Source organism: Podarcis pityusensis (assembly GCF_964106645.2).
Source record: "Podarcis pityusensis genome assembly, chromosome: Z".
In the NCBI taxonomy this organism is placed as follows: domain Eukaryota; kingdom Metazoa; phylum Chordata; class Lepidosauria; order Squamata; family Lacertidae; genus Podarcis; species Podarcis pityusensis.
In genome coordinates, this window is record NC_138044.1 from 50,278,840 (window position 1) to 50,302,446 (window position 23,607).

At 45.5% G+C, this 23,607-nt stretch overlaps 2 protein-coding genes across 8 annotated transcripts in view; both read left to right on the forward strand.

Annotated features, from left to right (window-relative positions):
* The first annotated feature begins 404 nt into the window (after positions 1-404).
* Positions 405-23,607, forward strand: part of PHF6 (PHD finger protein 6) — a 32,819-nt gene continuing 9,616 nt past the window's right edge. The window contains exons 1-4 of one of the 3 annotated variants that reach the window (XM_080990423.1): positions 13,551-13,723; positions 14,147-14,206; positions 22,014-22,187; positions 22,586-22,687. In XM_080990423.1, coding sequence (XP_080846549.1) covers positions 22,050-22,187; positions 22,586-22,687 — 240 coding nt within the window. In that variant the 5' untranslated portion in view covers positions 13,551-13,723; positions 14,147-14,206; positions 22,014-22,049. Of the gene's footprint in view, positions 594-13,550; positions 13,724-14,146; positions 14,207-22,013; positions 22,188-22,585; positions 22,688-23,607 lie in introns of those variants that run through there. The other 2 variants (XM_080990424.1, XM_080990422.1) reach the window with 2 other exon arrangements.
* Positions 560-9,501, forward strand: CCDC160 (coiled-coil domain containing 160). Of its 5 annotated transcripts, none has more exons than XM_080990425.1 (2): positions 560-607; positions 8,470-9,501. In XM_080990425.1, the coding sequence occupies exon 2, from the start codon at positions 8,489-8,491 to the stop codon at positions 9,461-9,463; it is 975 nt and encodes a 324-aa protein (XP_080846551.1). In that variant the 5' UTR covers positions 560-607; positions 8,470-8,488; the 3' UTR covers positions 9,464-9,501. The 5 variants fall into 5 exon arrangements, with proteins under 5 accessions (XP_080846551.1, XP_080846554.1, XP_080846552.1 ...); XM_080990428.1 differs by having other exon boundaries at positions 569-607; positions 8,475-9,501; XM_080990426.1 differs by lacking the exon at positions 560-607 and adding an exon at positions 7,095-7,223.

Genomic DNA, 23,607 nt, shown 5'->3' on the forward strand with positions numbered 1-23,607 from the left:
AAAAGCACACATTCTACTCAAGTAAAAACACACTGATTCCCGGACTGTCCGCAGCTGGATTGAGAAGGCGATTGGGCCGCATCCGGGGCCCCTGGGCCTTAGTTTGCCTTCCCATGGTTTAAAGAGTCCTGAGAGCTTAAATTTGTTAAGGGTGCTAAGAGTTGTTGAGAGACACCATCCCCACCCCCAGCTTCCTGGAAATAGAGATTGACAGTTGGACGAGACCACTCTGAGAATTGCCATTCTGTGAGGGAAATGGGCCTCCTAACAATTCCTGGCACCCTGAAGAGACTACAGTTCCCAGGATCCTTTGGGGGGAAACCCTGACTGTCAAAAGTGGTACCATAGTGCTTTAAAACCATCCCTCTGGACCAGACTTTGCAAAGCCCCAGGGGGAGGAGGAGGCTGCTTTGCAAAGGCAGGCAAGCAGGCAGCGGGGCTTCACTTCAGAGCAGGGGGTGCTCACTCCCTGAGAGATGGGAGGCCCTTCCTCTCTCAGTACAGCCTCAGTGCTGTTGCTATGGGAGCCCTAGGCAACCATTTGCAGCCTCTGGGGCAACGGTGAGAATGGAAGCCAGCTCCAGGGGAAGCAGGTGAGTCCTTTGAGGTGGGTGGGGGCAGGATGGCGTTAGGGCATCTCTTTAAGTTTACACCTTTTATTTGCCATAGCATCATGTGAACCGGGATCCTACCATTCTTCTCATTTCATCTTTTTACTACTCCTTAGCAGCTGCAGCGTTTTGGCTTGACACAATATCATCCCCTTCAGGACTCTCACCAGCGTTGTTAGCATGCCCTTTTGTTGAAATTATATATATATATATATATATATATATATATATATATGACAAGAAGTTATGTCGCAGCCCAGCTGCGGCCATGATGGTGCTATGACATCCATGTACTTACTTGTACAGTGGTGCCTCGCAAGACGAAATTAATTCGTTCTGCAAGTTTTTTCGTCTTGCGAAGCACGGTTTCCCAAAGTCTTCAAAATCAGCAAAGTCTTCAAAAACCTCAAAAAAGGCTACCACACCGCATGCTATGAGTTGCTCCTTGAAGTCACCCTGGGTATTAACGGTTTTAAGAAAAAGGAAACAAACTTGCAAGACGTTTTCATTTTTCGTCTTGCGAAGCAAGCCCATAGGGAAATTCGTCTTGCGAAGCAACTCAAAAAACGAAAAACTCTTTTGTCTTGCGAGTTTTTCGTCTTGCGAGGCATTCGTCTTGCGAGGTACCACTGTAAAAGGATTGATATAATGTATCAGCATGGTGGACTGAGATAAAGCATCAATTTTTTTTAAAGAAAAGAAAAGTGCAAGACAATGGCTGGCCAATCAAAAAAGGCTTCAGGTAGCTGCGTAGGCTTGTAAGCTTTAGAAAATGTGTGTGTGTGTTTATCACATGCCTCCTCCATTCACAGAAAAAGCTGGATGGGTGCAGCATTATTTTAACAGTAACAGGAGCATGCGGAAAAGAGGGGCTCAATCATCCCCCCTGCCACTGTTTTTAAAAGCGCTACATAACAATATATGATAAGCATAAATGTATGTAATGAACATTAACTTACTAGGTTGCCAAATACACAAGTTGGCCCTAGTGCTTCTTCTTCTTAGCATTGCCGACTAACTAAAACGATGTTTAAAGGTACAAGATACATTTTAATTATGACACCACCCCTTAATCTCTCCTCAGTCAGGTGTAACAACCAGTCCTACTGGTTCTGAGAACCCTAATCCCTTCTCTAGCATTAAAGCAAGGGCCAAGCTAGAGAAGACATGGAGCTACACAGTGAGATCTCTTGTAGAAAGCTGTGGGGCGAGGGAGAATGAATCAGGACTGTGACGCCGGGGAACAAGGCTAACCATCCGGCCCCCACTCCTCTATATTCGTGATGAACACCCCAATCCCCAAAGAGCCACTTCCCCCATGCACCTGAAAGTTTCCCCAGACTGGGGAGGAGTGCGAGGTGACACTCCCCAAAGTGTTCCAGCCCTGAACCAAATCACCCTGTCCTGGGGCACCATCTGGGGGGTGGGGGACCAGGGTCCACCAATATTTTCAAGGAGGGGGTCACCCTCCCCAAATTCTACAGTGATCCTCAAAAAGATGTGCCAGGGTGAAGCATCTTCATCCCAACACATCCCTTTCACGAAGGTAAGGTGGTGAGGGGGGCCCAATTTGGCCTGGCCAGGTTGGGAGGAGGAGATGGCGCACATCATGCATGATGGCCCCTTCCATGTCTGGGGCAACTCAGCAGGTCTGCCCCCATCTCTACTGCATATGCTAAAAAAAATTTTTTTTAAAGGGATCAGAGGTCTGACTTTGGCTCTCTGTCATCTCATCTAATTTGGCCCTCAAGACGCATGCACACAGCATGAATGAGGAAGACGTGTGAATGATAGCTCCATCAGGCGGTGTGTGACTCTGTGTTCATTCATTGGCTTGTAGTGGGAGAAATGCCCAGGGCCAGAGCTTGCAGCTGGCCATGCAAAGTGCTGGCTGAGGGCCTCACTGCCTCCAAAGGGTCCCTCACCAGCTCAAACCACTTAATGTGCTCATTGTTGGGCCCCAGACAGCCATTTCAGCAGTGTCTCTCTGTGTGTGCTCCCATCTGCCTACTACAGTGGTACCTCGGGTTACAGACGCTTCAGGTTACAATCATAGAATCATAGAATCATAGAGTTGGAAGAGACCACAAGGGCCATCGAGTCCAACCCCCTGCCAAGCAGGAAACACCATCAGAGCACTCCTGACATATGGTTGTCAAGCCTCTGCTTAAAGACCTCCAAAGAAGGAGACTCCACCACACTCCTTGGCAGCAAATTCCACTGTCCAACAGCTCTTACTGTCAGGAAGTTCTTCCTAATGTTGAGGTGGAATCTTCTTTCTTGTAGTTTGGATCCATTGCTCCGTGTCCGCTTCTCTGGAGCAGCAGAAAACAACCTTTCTCCCTCCTCTATGTGACATCCTTTTATCTATTTGAACATGGCTATCATATCACCCCTTAACCTCCTCTTCTCCAGGCTAAACATGCCCAGCTCCCGTAGCCGTTCCTCATAAGGCATCGTTTCCAGGCCTTTGACCATTTTGGTTGCCCTCCTCTGGACACGTTCCAGTTTGTCAGTGTCCTTCCTGAACTGTGGTGCCCAGAACTGGACACAGTACTCCAGATGAGGTCTGACCAGAGCAGAATACAGTGGCACTATTACTTCCCTTGATATGGATGCTATACTCCTATTGATGCAGCCCAGAATTGCATTGGCTTTTTTAGCTGCCGCGTCACACTGTTGGCTCATGTCAAGTTTGTGGTCAACCAAGACTCCTAGATCCTTTTCACATGTACTGCTCTCAAGCCAGGTGTCCCCCATCTTGTATTTGTGCCTCTCATTTTTTTTGCCCAAGTGCAATACTTTACATTTCTCCCTGTTAAAATTCATCTTGTTTGTTTTGGCCCAGTTCTCTAATCTGTCAAGGTCGTTTTGAAGTGTGATCCTGTCCTCTGGGGTGTTAGCCACCCCTCCCAGTTTGGTGTCATCTGCAAATTTGATCAGGATGCCCTTGAGTCCATCATCCAAGTCGTTGATAAAGATGTTGAATAAGACTGGGCCCAAGACAGAACCCTGTGGCACCCCACTAGTCACTCTTCTCCAGGATGAAGAGGAACCATTGATGAGCACCCTTTGGGTTCGTTCAGTCAGCCAGTTACAAATCCACTGAGTGGTAGCATAGTCAAGACCGCATTTTACCAGCTTCTTTACAAGAATATCATGGGGCACCTTGTCAAATGTCTTGCTGAAATCAAGGTAGGCTACATCCACTGCGTTCCCTTCATCTACCAGGCTTGTAATTCTGTCAAAAAATGAGATCAGGTTAGTCTGACATGACTTATTTTTCAGAAATCCATGCTGACTATTGGTGATCACAGCATTCCTTTCTAGGTGCTCACAGACTGTTTGCTTAATGATCTGCTCCAGAATCTTCCCTGGTATTGATGTCAGACTGACTGGGCGGTAATTATTTGGGTCCTCTCTTTTCCCCTTTTTGAAAATAGGCACAACATTTGCCCTCCTCCAGTCTGCCGGGACTTCGCCTGTTCTCCAGAAATTCTCAAAGATGACTGCCAGTGGTTCTGAGATCACATCTGCCAGTTCTTTTAATACTCTTGGATGCAGTTCATCTGGCCCTGGAGACTTGAATACATCTAAACTAGCCAAGTATTCTTGTACTATCTCCTTAGTTATTCTGGGCTGTGTTTCCTCTGCTGAATCATTTGCTCCAAATTCTTCAGGTCGGGCATTGTTTTCTTTATCGGAGAAGACTGAGGCAAAGAAGGCATTGAGGAGTTCAGCCCTTTCTGTGTCCCCTGTTTGCATTTCACCATCTTCTCCTCTGAGTGACCCCACTGTTTCTTTGTTCTTCCTTTTGCTACGAACATACCCATAAAAGCCTTTTTTGTTGCTTTTAACCTCTCTAGCAAGCCTGAGTTCATTCTGTGCTTTAGCTTTTCTGACTTTGTGTCTACACGTGCTGGCTATTTGTTTGAATTCCTCTTTGGTGGTTTCCCCCCTTTTCCATTTTTTGTACACATCCTTTTTTAATCTTAACTCAGTTAAAAGTTCTTTAGATAGACACCCTAGCTTCTTTAGGCACCTTCCATGTTTCCGTCTCATTGGTATTGCCTGAAGTTGTGCTTTTACTATCTCCCTTTTAACAAACTCCCAGCCATCATGAACTCCCTTTCCTTTTAGTATTACTGTCCATGGGATCTCACCCAGCACTTCCCTAAGTTTTATGAAGTCGGCTTTCTTAAAGTCATGAAATTGAGTCCTGGTATGCTTGGCTGCTCCTTTCCGCTGTATAGTAAACTTCAGAAGAGCATGATCACTCGCGCCTAATGATCCTTCCACTTCTACCCCACTAACCAGGTCATCAACATTGGTTAGGACCAGATCTAAAATGGCTGTTCCTCTTGTTGCTTCTCCCACTTTCTGGACAATGAAGTTGTCTGCAAGGCCAGTGAGGAATCTGTTTGACCTTATGCTCTTGGCTGAGTTTGACATCCAACAAATATCCGGGTAATTGAAGCCCCCCATTACTACTATCTCCCTTCCTTTTGCATGCTTGGCCATCTGTTCCAGGAAGGCATCATCTATGTCCTCTGTTTGGCTTGGGGATCTATAGTAAACTCCCACAATGAGGTCACTGTTATTCTTCTCCCCCTTAATTTTGACCCAAATGCTCTCACTTTGGCTTTGAGGTTCTAAATCTTGGATCTCTTCACAGGTATACACATCCCTGACATATAACGCCACTCCTCCTCCTTTCTTGTCTGGTCTGTTTCTCTGAAATAGATTGTATCCCTCCATTATTACATTCCATCGTGGGACTTATCCCACCAGGTTTCAGTGATGCCTATTATGTCATATTTAGTTTGCTGTACCAAGAGCTCCAGCTCATCTTGTTTATTTCCCATGCTTTGTGCATTAGTGTACAGACATTGAAGTCCATTAATCATTCCCCCGTGTCTCTTATTTAAGGATTTTTTCCTCCCACCACTAGGTCTGCGTGCTATTTGCTCCATTTGGTCTATGACATTTGGATGATCATCTTCATCAATTGATAGACTCCTACCTTCAGGAGCACTGTCTCCCTCCCCCACATTAGTCAGTTTAAAGCCCTCCTGATGAGGTTTCTGAGATTTTTGGCAAAAACATTCCTCCCAACCGTTGTGAGGTGCAGCCCATCACTTGCCAGAAGTCCATCTTCAAGAAACTGCAGTCCGTGATCTAAGAATCCAAACCGTTCCTGTTTACACCATTTGCGAAGCCAGCTGTTCACTTCCACTATTTTTCCCTCTCTCCCTGGGCCACGTCGTTCAACTGGGAGGACAGAGGAGATGACAATTTGTGCATTTAATTGCTTCAACTTCCTGCCCAGAGCCTCGTAGTCTCTTTTGATCTTCTGGAGGCTATTGCTTGCAGTGTCATTGGTTCCCACATGAACCAAGAGGAAGGGGTATTTGTCAGTGGGTTTTATGATTCCTTGCAGTCATTCAGTTACATCTTGGATCTTAGCCCCAGGGAGACAGCACACTTCCTGAGACATCTTGTCAGGCCCACAGATCACTGCTTCTGTTCCCCTCAGTAGGGAATCCCCTATCACCACTACACGCCTCCTCTTAGGTTTGGTCGGGGTTCTTCCGTGAGCTGTCCGTTCCAAGGTCGCCTGCACATTCCCGCTAACCAGGAAGTGGTTGCTCCAGGTTAAGAACTTTGCCCCAGGGTAAGAACAGAAATCGTGCGCCAGCAGTGCAGCAGCAGCAGGAGGCCCCATTACTAAAAGCATGCCTCAGGTTAAGAACCGTTTCAGGTTAAGAACGGACCTCTGGAACGAATTAAGTTCTTAACCCAAGGTACCACTGTATTATTGTGGCAACGTGCTCAGTGAAGCCATTTTGAGAGTTAAAATGTTAAGCAAGGAAGCCATTTTGTTGATCTAGGGCAGGCCCCCATATCCAGTACATACACTCAGACACCCACAACCCAGAGACGCACAGAGATAGGCTGATAAGGATTACCAAGTAAGGACAGGGAAGGCTCATGCCCAACTCCTCATGCCCTGTCTCTAGGTTGAACCTAATGTATCTATCTGGAACATACTCTCCAAGCACTAGGGGCCTGGAGATGAGGGCAGTTAAGTGGGGTTTCTGCCACTGTCGTGATGGCAGCAGCTAAAGAAAATAAGGGTGGCTGGATTGGAGCAGGGTATCGGTGGCCCCATGCCAAGGGTTCTTCTAAAAGGGTTTTTTTGCAGGGCCTGCCATGTTGTTTTTCAGGCAGGACTTTTGTGCCTTTAAAAGACGCACCTTCAAAAGTTGCTCTCCAGTGCTAGAAAAAGCTCCACCTGTTGAATGTGCAACTGTCAAAATTATTCTAGGAACAGAGAGGAAGGAAGGGAAAGAGCTGTCTTAATTTTTCTACCTTTGTTTTATCTTGTGGCTTAGAAGAGGGGGAGGGGAGCCACTTTACACATAAATTTTTAGAGGTCTTTAGCAGAAAATAGGAACAACAAGGAAATAAAACAAAAGTTTAAATTTAGCCACTGAAGAATCAGTCTGTGTCACTGGGAAGATTCACAAAACTCACAAGGTGAAGAATTGACAGATACACAGAGAAAGAGAAGAGACACTATTGCATACGGATTTTCAGTTAAAGGACCTGGTGAGAACTTCTTGCTCTCCCCTAACCAACAGAACAAGGAAATAGTTAGTCCTGGGAAACCTCCTCTTCTGGAGCTGGAATTCATGCACAACACACACACACACACACACACACACACACACACACACAATGCCCTGCATTTTAACCTCTTGAACCTGGCAAGCCAGGTGGTGCTTGAAAATCATAACCTATAGGCATCCCATACTATATGACTCAAGGCATCATATTAATTCAAATTGCTTTCCCCCCCCCACAGCCCCTTCCAGCTATATTTACTGCTAGAAATAAATAAATAAAGTTGTTCCTTAGACCAAGGCTCCCTGGAACATACAACTGAAATATTCCTGGCTTCCCGCAACATCTAAAGTTCAAATTTTGAGCTCCTTAATAATAGGAAAAGCACAGCTAAGCAGACAATTTTGTGAGTAAATGGCAAAGTGGCTTAATCTACAACTCTTTCCATTCCAGAGTGGAGAACGAGGGGAGCACGGGGGGTGGGGTGGGGGGTGGAGGAGGAGTTATTGTGTGCTTAATGAACATGGAGTTCTCGTCTTGCATACATAAGCCATCTCTGCCCAGTTGGGAAGCCAGTGATCAAAAGAGGATCAGAAATGGAATATGATTATTTCTGTAAGTCAGGCTGGACTACAGGCAGCATTGTGGTAAAACTCTGAATACACTGCCATTTGCTCTCACTGACTTCTACTATAAATTTTGTCTCTTTGTCTGTCCATTTGTCAGTCCGTCTGTTCTCTATGGATTTGGCTGCCTTTCGAGATATTGTTGCCAAACTCAGCACGAGAGTTCCTAAGGTGGGGGAGATGATAGGGTGCTGGGTGTCATATAGATTATGATGCCAGACCGAAATGTGACGGTGCCCATTGTTTCGGCACAGGTACAGCTGCCACTCGAGATATCACTGCCAAACATAGCATAAGGGTTCCTGGGGTGGGGGCTGGTGCTCTTTGCCTAGATACCAGGTGTCATTTTGAACTGACATGGTGGACCAAAACATGACTCTGGGGTGGCTTAGCCCAAGGCCTTGCCTGCCAATGAGAAGGACCAAGTTGGTTGGTACTGGGGAATGTGCATAGCTGTGTGGGCATTTATAACCATTTTCTCCAGACCACCTAGTTCAGTATTCCACTCACTACACCATGCAAAACATATTTTTTAAAGAATTAATTGACCCCAAAGCCTCCAATCAGTTACTGATTTAATTTTATTGCTTTTCTCTTTTATTCAGTGCAGAGGCAGCCTTTGCGATGGAGAGCTCAAACCAACTTTGGCTGGAGAGGCTGTTTCCTCCTCATTTCAGCAAGGAAGATTTCTTCAGTGGGTCCCATCAGCCAGAACCTCTGATTTGTGAAAAGTTTGCTTTGGAGAGGGCAAGAAGGACTGAGCAAATCTACAACAAAACGGCTAAGGCCAGTTTTCATGAGGATCAACAGTTCCAAAGGAAAGGATCTCCCTCCAAACTCCTTGTGAGCGAGCAGGAGTTGAACTTATGGGGAAGAAAGAGAGAAAATTCAAAGGAGTTTAAAGATGGGGATTCCACCCGCAGGGGATCTGCTAATTTAGATGTTGAATCAGGAGAAAGGATAGCTGAAACAGGAGGTCATTGTACCTGGAATACAAAGGAACTGGCAGTTTTAAGACAAGAGGTGTGCAAGGAACACTTGGAAAATATCTCTTTAAAGCTTCAGGTGTCCCTTCTCAAGGCGGAGCTGGTGGAACTTAAAGCCAAATACAAAACATTAGTGGCAGAATCTGAACAAGCGATGCAAGAGCTGAGCGACTACAGAACGGAAGCTTGGTGTAAAACTGGCTGGCTGGAGCAGATTCAAAGGCAAAGGTTCGAAAGAGATTCCAAGATTGAAGTGTTTAAACAAGGCCTACTTGAGAAATCAGACAGCACCAGAAGTTTAAAGGAGGAACTGAAACAAACAAGAGGAGAAGTCACGCATTTAAAGTTGCAGAAGAAGGATTTACAAGAAGAGTTAAAGGAATTCAGAGAGCGGCAAGATTTTCAAAACAAGTTACTCACAGAAAACATGAAGCTCTGTCATGATATGGAAATGAGAAAAATACAAAAAGAGCTGGAGGATGCTAAAGGAGAGCTGGATGCAGAGAAAGCCTTGAATACAAAGAGTGCTAAAGATCTAGAGATGCTGAAAATACACTTTTCAGGCCAGCCATCACATGATTTTCTTCAAAATTTGAGAATTTGTTTTATTTAATGCAAATCCAAATTAAAAGATTTATTTTAGTTAACTAATCTATTATGCTCCACCTTTCCTCCCCTGAGTTCTCCCCATTTCTCCCTTTTATCTCATAACACCCCTGTTAGGTAGTTCAGGCTGAGAGAGCATGGCTGACCCAAGGTCACCCAGTGAGCTTCCTGGCTGAGCAGAGGTTTCCATTTGGGTCTCCCTAGTCCAACACTCTTAACCACTATGCAAACTGCTTGCAAATCCCAAGTTTAATGCCATGGACAGTCTCTCCTCTTTTCCTCTAGCCTGGGGAATTTTTTTTAAAAGGCAGTCATCTGTGATGATAAAATAGTGTATCTTTCATTTAGTAGAGTTTTGGTTTGGGGGAGATTCTGGTTTGATTCCATCTTGAGAGCCCCTGTAAGTCTTAAAGGCACAGACCTCTGTTACGTCGCCCCTGTTTGCAATACTAGGCTATGATTTTCAACAAGAGAACAACTTTGCCAATGAACCCTCATTCATATTGAGGGAATCATGTCTGAGATGCTGAGTTCAAATGCACCATTTTATATCTCTCATTGTCTATTATTGTGTGAATTAACAAAGGATGGATAAACTTGATTGTAACATGCTGGAATTTGCCTGTAAATTAAAGTCGCAGTAGTGGAGAAATTGCCCCAGATTAAACAGCTGCTAAATGATAATAAGGGACGCGGGGGGGTGCTGTGGTCTAAACCACAGAGCCTAGGACTTGCCGATCATAAGGTCGGTGGTTTGAATCCCTGCAATGGGATGAGCTCCCGTTGCTCAGTTCCAGCTCCTGCCCACCTAGCAGTTCGAAAGCATGCCAAAGTGCAAGTAGATAAATAGGTACCGCTCCAGCGGGAAGGTAAGCGGCGTTTCCGTGCACTGTTCTGCTTCGCCAGTAGCGGCTTAGTCATGCTGGCCACATGACCCGGAAGCTGGACGCCGGCTCCCTCGGCCAGTAAACGAGATGAGCGATGTTGCTTTACTAGAGTCGTTTACGACTGGACCTAATGGTCAGGGGTACCTTTACCTAAATGATAATAAAGCAGGCCACCATTATTTCTGTAACCTGATTTCAGGCCAATCTTTTTTCTTTTTGCAGTTTTTAGGGTGTGTTGCTGGAGTGTGTTTGGCAGCAGCACATGCAATTTTAATCCTTCCCCAGTAGGGGGCAGTCCTTGCCCAGCTGTTTTTGGTTTTCATAATGTGCTTTTAGCCTCTGGTGCAGACAAATGAAAGGAGAGCCTGTGTATACACAGGTTTTAGACTTACACAGAACTTATCAGCCAGAAGTAAGTGGTAGGTAAAATAACTGAATCCTGTACAACTAATTCCAGTGAGCAAGTTTATTATGGCAAAATCTTTTGTAGACTTCATCATCTACATGGAGTGTTACCCTTGGATGCGGGACTTGAGGGTCTGTAATTGTTGCTGGACTGCAACTCCCATCATCCTTGATTACTGGGGCCAAGTTGGCTGGGACTGATGGGAGCTGGAGTCCAACAACCCTTGGAGAGTCAGATACCGGTAAATAGTGGGATGACATAGCAACCAAAGGCAAAGATTGCAGTTGTCTGTGACAATTCACTTATAGCTCAGATATATGCAAAGTAGGCTTAGGGAACATTTGCACTAGCAGCAGTAATGATAAACCGTGATGATATATCAACAACTGTGGAGCAGGAATCCATTTGATCTGTTTTCTGTCTAAGGGAGCAGCTAAGACAATGCATTATCATGTCATGTGTATGCTGCCCTTCTTCTAGAGATTTCAAGGTGGCAAGCTTGGGTTATCCCAATTTATCTTCCCAACTGCCCTGTAAGGAACACTGAAAAGGAGTGACTGTCACAAGTCACTGAGGAAGTTTCATACACGAGTGAGGAATGTGCACCCAGACCTTTTAATTCAAATCTTCACCCACTATTATCTCCTGCAATAGAGTATTTTCACCCTCTCTTGTCCTTTCTGTTGTTTAGCACCCAGAAACTTCATCATATTCAAGGGAGTGGGAAAACAGGCTTAATTTGCTGGCTGCATTGTCTGTGGTCAGCTTGGTTCTAATGGGAAATTGCGGGGCAGGGTGTGAGGATGTCCTTGCTTTATACAAAGACTTCTGGAGGGTGCTGGATATTCCAGCTCTCCTGTTAAGACTTGGATACAGAGCAAAACAAAAGAAAACAACAAAACACAAAAAAGGAACAACCACCTTCCCAAACTACTGTATTTGGTCAAATGTGTATTGTTATTTATTCTAACTTGGACTAAAGAAGAATGATACATCTAAGCAAATGGTATCCAATTTGCAATTTACATATTTTTATATTCCTGATGTTTGTGGTGAAATACAAGAAAAGAAATGAGGGAGTGGGCCATGGATGTTGTTAGGGTGTTCTCCCTTGCACTGAAGAGCCATTTAAACTAATGGGCATGGTTTATTGATTTTCACAGGTCTGCTATATGACATAGTTCAAAACAACCATAAATGCTTCAGGATACAAACTTATGCACTCTTACCTGGCAGCTGAGCTGATAAACTTGAAGCTGAATGGTACTGGGGGTGAATGGTGGTCCTTGGGCCCAAGCATTGGGAAGGTGACCTGTTTTGCTAGTGGGTCAGCATGCTCCCAGAAGGAGCAGCTGCATAGCTTGGGGAGCTCCTCAATTTCAAACGATCACTGCAACCTTATGTAGCCTCTGATGCAAGCGTCACTTTTGCCTGGCTACAGCTGATTCACCAGCTATGGCTGTTTTGTAGTCCCAGCACCCCATGGTAACTTCTGGGATAGACTGCTGCAATATGTTTTCTGTTGAAGATGGCCCAGAAGCTGGTGCAGAATGCTGCAGCCCAGCAGGTGGCCCACTGAGGGTTCATGCCCGGCCAACCTTGGACGTGCTGTTCTGGCTTGCTGGTAAGCTACTGGGCCCCAATTCAAGGCCTTGCCATTAGCAGGTAAGAGCCTAAACTGTCCGGGGTTCCAGTTACAGATAGGTAGCCGTGTTGGTCTGCCATAGTCAAAATAAAAAAAATCCTTCCAGTAGCACCTTTAAGACCAACTAAGTTAGTTCTTGGTATGAGCTTTCGTGTGCAAGCACACTTCTTCAGATACACACTGAAGTATCTGAAGAAGTGTGCTTGCACACGAAAGCTCATACCAAGAACTAACTTACTTGTCCGGGGTTGTCTGCCAAGATATTGACCCGCCTGCGCACTGCGGTCATCAGGAGCAGCTCTGCTCGCTGCCTGCCCTCCATAAAAAGCCACGAGGCAGGGAGCGCAAGGGGTGCCTTGTTCGGTGGTGGCCCCTCTCCTATGCCATCTCTCCTCTGAACATGCACCAGAAGCCTGAGAGTCGCCTTCCTTTTTTGTCCCACTGACCAGTGATAGGTAACACTTCTCCCCTCCCCCCCCCCCCGCGCGCCTTCAGGGGCCATGATCCGATAGTTCACAGTCCTGGTTATTTTGTCCCTTGGAGAGTGAGATTTTGCTTTTCTTTTCTTTTTTACAAAACTTTGGCTTGGCGTATTTTTCGGGGGGGGGGGTGCGCAAACACATTCCGTGCAACCAGTGCTTAAAACACTCCCACATGCCCCTAAGCGCTGACGGGTCCAGCTGCGTTATTCCCACTAAATGTCCGGGGTGGAATTAAACAAATACATTTATAATCGGGAGAGAGGCGCATGCTCAAAACCGCTCAACCCCTTCAAACAGCCAGACGCGCCGCATCCTCTTTAACAAAATCAAACGAAACAAAACCTGCAGCGGCGGCAGCAGTAGCAGCAGCAGCGCATGCGCGGGACTCCTCCATTGGAAACGAGCGCGCGCTAGCCACTCCGCCTCTTCCCGCTCCCTTTTCTGCGCAGGCGCGAGACTGGTTAACCCCTACTACTCCTTCCATCCCGCCACCAAAGGCGCGTGAGGGAAAGTCGAGTCCCTCGCAGTCGCCATATTAGTTGGGTTTTTTAAAAACCACCCCAATCAGGGCGCATGCGCAGTAAGCGGCCGCCGCGGCGGCCAAAAGGGCAGGCGGGCCGCTTGGTTTGGGTGAGGGCGTGGCATAAAACGCCGGTCTCGCGGGCGTCAGGCGCCGTTCGTGCGTGCTTGCGTCAAGCTTGGCGGCGGCGGCGGCGGCGGCGTCTTTTTCCTCCTCCTCCTGCTGCTGCTGCTGCTGCTGCGGAGCCTCCGGAGGAAAAGGGCGGTCGACGCCGAGCGAGGAGCTGCGCCCCGGCCGAGAGGCGCCCCTTCCTGCCCAGCCGCCCGGGTGAGTCCCGCGCCCCACACCCCCCTCCCGGAGGGCCGGGTTGCCATGGGAACCGCTCCTCGCTGCCCTGGGGGGGGCCGGGACACCCGCTTCCCCCTGCGGGCGGGGGGCCTCGGGGGGACCTGCCGCCCCCGCCCCTCCGGCGGCCCCTCAGAGGAGCCGGGCTGGGAGGGTCGCCCAGGGGTCATCTAGTCCAGCCCTCCCTCTCTCCTTGCCCAGGAACTAAAGGGGAGGCTGCTCTTCCCTCCCTCCCTCCCTCCCTCCCTCACCCCCCACCCGCAGCCCCAATGGCCGTTGCGTCCCGGCGCCGGCCTTTCCGGGGGGCCCTGCAGCCGAGTTGCGGGTCAGCGGCTGCTGCTGCTGCTGCTTCTGCTGCTCCGCTTGGTCGTTTGCTGAGGTTGACCGCGCACTTTTCTCTTCCAGGGGGCTCGACGCCAAGCGCAAGGTTCCTCTCCCGCTCTTCGCAGGAGCCTTGTGAGATGGGTCTGTAAGGGGAAGGGGCTGCTGGGCGTGGGGCGGGGGAGCTACTAAGTCCCACCTGGGCGGAGGTGGGCCCACGTGTCCTAAGTCTTCGTGTCTACACCTGGGCGCTCTAGGCCTAAACTCGCGGTTTGGAGATGGGACTGACTTACAGGGAAACTGCATTGAGGTCGCTGGGGCTTACACGCAAGCAAACCTGTACTGAATTCCACCGACACATACACATGCACAAGCAGAATATCTGACTAGTAGAGCTGTTGCGTTAAGCACCTGTTCTTGGAAGGAAAACCCATAGCATTCAGTGAGACTTATTCCTTGATACCATGCATTGCCTTGCTGGCTTCATAAGGATGTCATCGTAAAAACAAGAGTTCATGTGTTTGTAATACAGCAATGCTTCAGAATTCCAGTAGATGGAAACCACAGGAGGTGGAGAGCGCTTTTATGCTAGAATCCTGGTTACAGGTTTCCCACAGGCATCTGGTTGGCTACCGTGAGAACAGGATGCTGGACTAGATGAGCCTTTCGCCTGATTCATAGAATCACCAAATTGTAGAGTTGAAGGGGACTCCTGAAGGTCATCTAATGCAGCCTGCTGCAACGATTCAGCAGGCTCTTATGTTCACAATAGCTTCATTGTTAGCTGCACTAAGCTAGCACATTTTCAGATGCCCAGGGTTTTGTGTGTTATTCAGTTGTCCTTGCCCTGCACGGCCAGTTGGTTTCCCCCTTGTTGCAAATCTGAGTGTTAGGGCACAATGGTTTGCTTTAAGCTGCCCACCCATGTATGTTTACCTGGGAATAAGTCCTGAGATGTTCAATGTAGTTTACTTTCTAGTAGATACTCAGGATTGCAGCCGTAATGAGTTTGTGGCTGAGGTGAGATGAATGTGGGACTTCCAGCTCTTAAAATGTGCCTGCTGTCTCTGCTGTAGAAGGGTTGGGAAGGGCTGCAGCTTTGCAGTATAGCTTCTGCTTTGTATGCAGAAAGTTCTAGGTTCAAGTCCCAACAACTCTGGGTATGATTGGGAAACATTCCATGTCTGCAGCACTGGATGGATGCTGCCAATCATTATAGACAGCACTGAGCTGCTAAAGGCATCAAGGATCTAACTGTACAAGGCAGCTTTCCTATGCCTGCCATTACAAGTTATCCTATTGCCCTCTGCCAGCCAGCCACTATAGGAATGAGTGTTTAGAAACTGGTGCCTGAGTTTTTGTTGTTGTTTTCCTCTTCCCTTCCCATTCTTCTTCCCTTGTATATCGCGTTTTTTAAGATTCCAAGCCTGGTACTATGGACTGCCTTGTTTTGGTTGTATGTTAGCTGCTCTTTGACTAAAGATTGGGGTACAAATTCAATAATAAATCCTCTCCTGGTTTCAGGCATAGTCTATTGGAAGTGCATTTATCTGTAAAAAAAAGGTACAGCAAGGAGTTTGGTGAGAAGCTGTTGCTGTAGTAACATTTCTATCTGGGCACATAGTGTCCCATGTTGGTTGTGGACCAGGGGAGTTCTGTTGAAATGAATTTTTCTGATCACCTTGCCTGTTTCTCTTTTCATTTCAGTATTGCTTTCCTGTAGCTATGGTGTGTTTGCAGAGCAGTCAGGAGGAGAGACAAGTACATTTCCTGAGATCTTGAAAAATATGTATGGATATGAATAGCTGCCCAGTAGGCAACATGAAACATACACATCCAGTTCCATATGAAACTTCTTAATGTTCTCTATAGCCTCTTCACATTTGGGTTTTGTTTCACTGGCCTTTGGTAGAAGACAAACACCTTTGGAGAGCTTTGACCAAGTGTCACCGATTCTCTGAACATTGAGTCTTGAGTAATTGTCTTGCTTCATCTTGAATAACTAAAAGCTCATTCCTTATGGGACTGACAGTAGTTGTCACTTGTATTAAATTCTCGTAATGTGTAAAACTTGAAAGGGGCTTTTTATATAGAGGGATGTTTGGTTCCCAGGCCATCTCCTAAAACTTTAAAAAATCAAGCTTTTGTCATCTGCCTCCCCCTCCCCAAACCTCTGGGAGAAATTTCTTGGTTTGATATGCACACAGGTATTGGTGAGAGCAGTTAGAATGCTTGTACTATTCTGTCTTAACTTAAGTTCCGTCAAAATGTGAGTATCCCATTAGAATATGCCTTACTCAAACTGCAAGGGTGTACTATGTTGTGCTCAGCTGATGATCTTAGCTGGGTGGATTTAGCAAACAAATAATGGAAGGTAGCAGTTCCCTAAAATATATTGTACCAACGCCATTTAGGGACTTCAAGGTTGAATTGTGCCTGACTGACAATGGAGAACAAGCACATATGTTGAAGAGCTGGCACAGAGTGTGCCTGGCTAATGCCATTGTCAATTGTATGTACACAGCAGAAGTGGAAAAAGCACAGGTGCTTATTTGCCTGCTTTGGATATCTGTAGCGCTCTGGCTTGTGATTTGTGGCTCCCATTGCTGATTCACCCAATAAATACACCCCAAGTGTTTGAGACCCATTGCATATAATTGTTTTGGGTGTGCAAATAAAAATTCTGCACATACTTGTGAAGATATAAAAGCATGCCAGTGGGTAATGGGTGTCTGCCAGCTTGTCTATCAAAAGGATGAACATGTTAGCTGGGATTGACCAAAGTTCCCTGTTGAGTGCACTGTAACAAAACTAGGGTTTCTGTTGCACAAAAATCTTTAAGTGGCAACACAGTTTTTACATAGGGCTGGAAGCCTAAATCAATGTGACTTCCATTTACTGCTTTGAATCTGACTATTAATCTTTTCCTACAAACACACACACACAGCAGAATCCAGGTCAAGTTAAGCACTTCTATTCTCTATTTTCTAGTATTTTGTTACAGGGCTTTAAAGGGGAATGCCATAGTATTCACAGTTGGCACCATGGATGCTAACCCTTTTCAGACACATTCTTGGAGCATTAATTTGCAGTCCCAAAAAGAATTTTGCCATTTGTTCCATAGTTACTTTGTTTACGTTTCTGAAAGCCAAGCATAAACATTTCCAGTGATCAATTTCAGAAATAATGCTAGTGCCACAATTTTTTTCAGTCCAAAAGCACCTGCTCATTTGCCTACATTCCTCTTTGTATGTTGCTACTGCATTACTTCTCAGTTGCAAGATTTCTTGCAAACCCAGGAAATCCTAAGCATGTTTTTGTTATAACGTAAATGTGAAGTATACCCAATCATACTAAAATGTTTGGCTGTTTTGAGACCTCTGAAGCCCTGTCCTCTTGGAGCAATGACAGGCTAGGACTTGACTCTAGCAGCTAAATGGAGCATGAAGACCAGCTCTTGAATTTCCCTCCTTTCCATGGCTTAGGTGACATCACTGCTGCTTTTCCTCCTATAAATAGCCTGCTGGTTGAAGCTTTTTTTGAGCCAGCCTTTCCCCGCATGCCTTAGAAATGAGCCATTTAGAAAAGTGCAGTGGGGCCACAAGAAGGGCTTAAGACACAATAGGCATTTATAGGGGGAAATGGTCACATTTCTATCTTTGTTTGTACCCATAAAGCCATGCTATGGAGAAATAAAGCCTTGAATATTGTTTTGAAAGGAGGTGGGGTTCCCTCCCCAGTTTTATTCTGCTAAATACATCATGATAGTTATCAGACCTTCATAAAGAATCCACTAGAACATATTGGTGATGCTTAAGGCCCTGATTCAGTAAACATACATGTTTAACTTGATTCCTGAGTAGTCTTGCAAGTAAGAAGTTGGGATTCTGGGTTGGCAAATTAAGTATCTTTGGAATGCATTTATAAGGCAGTGGCAACCTTTAGTCTGAAACCATTGTGTTGCTACTGTTGATGTTTCTGGAAGAAACTTTTATGCTGTGTAAAGTGGCATGTGACTTCTGTTATTAGCTGGGAAATTGTCAGAAGAGTTTCCAGTTCAGGAATGTGTGTGCATATTCAGGTTTCTATGGTGCATTGACTTTTTAAAGTTGGTGGTTCCTGTTCAGTTGGTGGTTTTTTTCAGATTATATTGCAGGAAAGCTTGAACTAAAACTGGATTTTAAAGAGAAAAACATTGTAGGCCATAAACATAGGAAACAGCCTCATACAAAGTCATACCACTGGTCTGTTTAGCTCAGTACTATGTACACTGATCATAGCATCACTCCAAGACTTCAGAGAGCAACATATCCTAGTCCTACTTGAATATGCCAGGAGATTGAACCTGGGGCCTTTTTTGCATGTAAAGCTGATGCTCTACTTCCACTGAGCTCCAGCATCTCCCCATAAATCAAGGACAGTGTTGTGAGGACATGTAAGGCTACTATATTGCAAAGGCCAGTGAATACAGCAGCCTTCCCCAACTTGGTGTCCTCCAGATATTTGAAACTTTCTTCAGAAGGAGTGCATTGCTATTGTTGCTTTTATACAAGGGAAGGTTAAGGAGGTCACTCTGAGGGATGGGCATGAACCAGTAGTGAGGAACCTGTGGTCCTCCAGATGTTGCTGGACCATTTCTGGCAACGCCAGTTGGCATGGTCAGTAGCCAGGGAGGAGGAGGAGGAGGAGTCCAATGATGTCTGGAGGACCACAGGTTCCATGCCACTGCCTAACTGTTTACTGCCGTAGTGGCACCAACCAATCAGAAATGGATCTGTGTCTATCTGCATAACTGAGGCATTTATTGATTACACTAGAGTGCAACAAGGATTGTTCTCGAAGGTTCAAAGTGGTTTAGACTAATATTTAAGTTTTCATTTAAAAAAATCTCAAAAGAATGGAAAATTTTATTGCATTCTGAACAAGGGTAGTCAAACATCTCATTCTAGAAAGTTTTGCCTGATTTTTATAAATGTCAAACAGTGTTAGAATTATGATACTTTGAAGATTAAAGGCGCTAACAAACTAAATTTTAAGTAAAAAGCACAAACTTAGCAACAGTTCTGTTAGTTTCATTAGATGCCTTAGAAATTGTTATGTTGGAAGCTGAAGTATTTTATTAAATTTCTTGCCTCATCTTGCATTTTGCTGTGCTTGCATTTCTGAAGTGTGAAAATACTCAGTATTCATTTTAAAATATGATACTGATTGTAAGCCTGGGGGGCATGTTTTGAAAGGCCCAATATAAACCCTTCAACAATAAATAAATAAATTTTTTTGTTCTTCTTTTAGCCTATTTTTTTGGTAGTGAGCTGAGCTCCTGTTACAGGGTCAACAAATGACCACATATATTGTGACGAAATAGGGACGCGCGTGGCGCTGTGAGTAAAACCTCAGTGCCTAGGACTTGCCGATCGTATGGTCGGCGGTTTGAATCCCCGCGGCGGGGTGAGCTCCCGTCGTTCGGTCCCAGCTCCTGCCCACCTAGCAGTTTGAAAGCACCCTTAAGTGCAAGTAGATAAATAGGTATCGCTTTATAGAGGGAAGGTAAACGGCGTTTCCGTGTGCTGCGCTGGTGCCGGCTCGCCAGAGCAGCTTCATCACGCTGGCCACGTGACCCAGAAGTGTCTGCGGACAGCGCTGGCTCCCGGCCTCTAGAGTGAGATGAGCGCACAACCCTAGAGTCGGACACGACTGGCCCGTACGGGCAGGGGTACCTTTACCTTTATTGTGACGAAATAAAAGTAGTAAGGGTGACATGTTTTGCCAGAGCTGGCAAAAAAATCACTTCAGTCATTTGCCACAAAACTAGTTATCACTCCCTAGAAATTTAACATACTTTTTCCAGCTCCAAAATGTTCAGTTATTTTGTGGATATGTAGAGAGGTGGAGAAACATGTACACCAATGGTTCCCAATTAGCTAAGTACTGTGGACCCGTTTTTCTAAAGCCAAGCTTTTGAAAATTTTGATATCTCTATGGTAGTTTTTGTTATATGAATGGTGCTATGGACCCCCTGGGTGGGTTACGGACCCCCAGTTGGGAACCACTGATGTACACCACCTGGAGGAGTAGTGGGATATAACTGAAGAAGATGGTGGTGGTAATATGTTTGAAGTCATCCCATCTCAAAAAGGATACATTAGAGCTGAGAAAAGGCAACCAAAATTATTATGAAGCTAAACCCACTCTGCTAAAAGGAAAGGTTCCAAAATCTGATGCTTTCCACATTTTTTGGGGGGGGGCACCCGGCCATGATGCTGTGGGGAAAGTGAGTGGTGGTTGTCGTTGTTATCTGCACCTGTCATAATACTAGAATAATACTAATAATACTAGACTGGAGCATCATAATACATAATACTATACATAACACTAGACTGGAGCATCAAAAGAAGCTGATTCAGGCTAGACAAAGAAGCACCAGTTCTTAGCATCTGTCTCAAGAGACAATAAAGTATGCCTCCAGGAGTGAAGTCAATCTGCTATGTTAGTAGCACTGAAGTGACCTTCCCAGGCACAAACCTAGGCAGTGGACATGGAGATCCTGGGCTGCCCAGACGACAAGACACACACACACACGCACACACACACACACACACACACACACACACACCGGCCTCACTGATGTGGTCCAAAGGAAAGCAGAGCAATACATTGCACAAGCTGCCACAAGCTGTGGTGTTGATGGCCTTAAAACAGGGTTAGAGAAAATAATGGAGCATTGTGTCAAAGGCTTATTAGCCCTGGTGGCTACAAGGACTGCCCATGTCCATATGCAGGATGCCACTGGACCTTGTTGCAGGGGAGCAACAATGAGAGGGCAGTTGGCTTCAAGCCCCAGCTGTAGGGTTCCTGGAATGATCTGCCCAGCCATTGTGAGAAGCAGGATGTTGGATGAGGTAGGCTCTTGGTATGGTGCAACAAAGAAGTTACTTTATTTGGTGGGGGGAATAAAACGTGTGTGTGTGCGCTCGCGCACATGCATGTGCACATACAGCTTCTGGATGTTGCTGCAAAGAATGGTTGACATTCTATGTTCTTCACATGATTACAAGTGTGATGTCAAGACCAGAACCACATGCACAGCTTCCGAAGACCAGAGTGTTACCTGCTCAGTGGCATAGCGCTGTGCTGTTAGTGTTTGTGTGGTTCATTCAGTCTTCTGGCCAAAACTCCTGTAGCTCTTTGCACATACATGAGAAAGCTATGCATGCCATAGTGCTGATCTGTATCATACTGCACAAGTTTATGAGTTTGTAGCTGCATGCGTGACTCTCAATGAGGCAATGGCAGATGTCCTGGTCACTTGGAGGCTTCTAATATTCTTATTTTAGAATGATTGGGAAATCTGGTTGGTACCAGATAGCCACATTTTAACTAATTGGATGAACATTTCTACCTGACAAGCTCAGATGTTGATGCTTTCTGTAATGTGCATACCCCATGGATGAGCAAATTAAATCATTCATCAGCAGTTTGCCACAAGATACATTTTGATCCTCTGTTATTTACAAGCTGAGCCTGCAAATGAGTGCAGTGTTGAGTGCTTTCTATTACAATATTTTCTAAAAATTTGTATTAAAATACAGTTGACTTTCCTAGGGCAGCTTAAAATAAATCAATAGCAAAAGCAGGGTGGGGTTCAAGACTGATTTATAGCATTCTAAGTTCAAGATGGTATGATATCCATTCTTCTCAAATGCTCTTTGTCTTTTTTCAACTTTCTTTATTTGGACACTCTTCCTGTTGGGGTTTTTGTCAGTTTTCATTCCTTGCAGAAGGGCTGCTTTGGCAACATGCAGATTTACTTGGAAGCACCATGGTCCACCACCAGGCATTTTAAATCTTGAAGATGCTTTTGATAAGGAATGCTAAATAGCTGGTGAACTAGAGAGAGGCTAACATGATTGTTTGTACCCTCTTTTTTGTTGTTCTGTGTTGCATTGACAAGGCTTGAAGTAGCATTCTTCGAACTGCCATAAGAATCATGTCGGCAGCAGCTGGACAGAAAAAGGGACCCGGCAGGCAGCGCAAGTGCGGCTTCTGCAGATCCAACAAAGATAACGAATGTGGACAGCTACTGCTTTCTGAAAACCAGAAGGTGGCAGCACATCATAAGTGTATGGTAAGTGCTCCCAAACACTGCTGGAAGCCTGCTCTTAGGGCAGAACACTGCTGCAGTGGGCTAAGAGGAGTTTGACAGGTGGGAGGGGGTACTTGAGGCTTCCTCCACCCTGGTAATTCTCCCCTCAATTGCCCCTCATTGTTATTTTTAGCGTGTCCCCCCCCCCCACAGGCAGGCGTCAACATTGTTGAATTCATAGGACTGATGTCCAAGTAAGCTTATGCATAGAATCATACTGCCCATTAAAACGCTTTAGAACAGAACATTATATATTCATAACTTCCTATAGTACTGCATGTTAAGAAACCTCTCTCTAATGTAGAAGTTCTGATATTGTCTTTAATTTAATCAGTCCTGAAGTCACAATTAGCTCGTTCTCTCTTTTTGTCTCTTTTTAGCTTTTTTCATCTGCTTTGGTATCTTCACACTCTGATAATGAGAGTCTTGGAGGCTTTTCCATTGAAGATGTTGAAAAGGAAATAAAAAGAGGTACCAAGCTGGTAAGATGGCATTTCTAGCTCTTGAAAGTGAAAAAGCTCAACTCGAAATGAAATTTTGTTCAGTAAGTTGATAAAACTGCCAGCAGAGAAGCAGCAGTGCCAGTTTCCAGGAAGGTCTCACTGAAATCTTGTGAGCTCTTCCAGAGATTGTGAGATCTCACAAGGTTTTGCTGGAAGGTGATACCACTGCCAGCGCTTTGCACCAGCATGCAGTGCAGGTAAGAGAGACATGACGTGGGCAGCAGGAAGGGGGCAGCACATTTCCATTTCATCTCCAGTTGCAAAACGGGATGCAACACCCCTGGGTCATTCTGCTCCATCCTGTGAATGTATTTTCTGGCACAGCAAGGTCTAGGGAGCTTTAAAGTGAATTGCCACTGTTCTTGAAGAAACCCCCTCCTTTTTGTGTGTGTGTGTGTCTATACCACTGCACTGTAATGTATTTGTGTAGAAAGCTGCCATAGGAGAACAGCTACTGCAACAAAACAGTGTTTGGAGGAGGCAAACACTCTCTTATGCTGCTTTTGTGCTCAACAGTAGTTTTGCAGCTGTTTTCAGTAACAGAATTGTCTGCATTGCCAAACATCTGATCTTGAAAAGATTTTAATAGAAGTTGTTTTGTACACCGATAAGTTTCCTAAAGTGATTGGATTGTGTTGCAAATCATGGATTAATTTGGCAGCTACTTAAATACAGACTGTTTCACTTCTTGCCTAATATACAAAGCTAGTTGTATTTGGGGCTTCTGCATTTCCTCTTGATTTCAGTGGAGTGTCTGAAGATCATGTGTGTGCCAGATAGATACACACAGTGTAACTCAGAAGTGTAGCTTTGCTACTTATCCGAGTTAGTAGGTGATATATAAGTGTAGAATATCTCAGAGTCTAATGGCACCTTAGACCAACAATGGCATAAGCTTT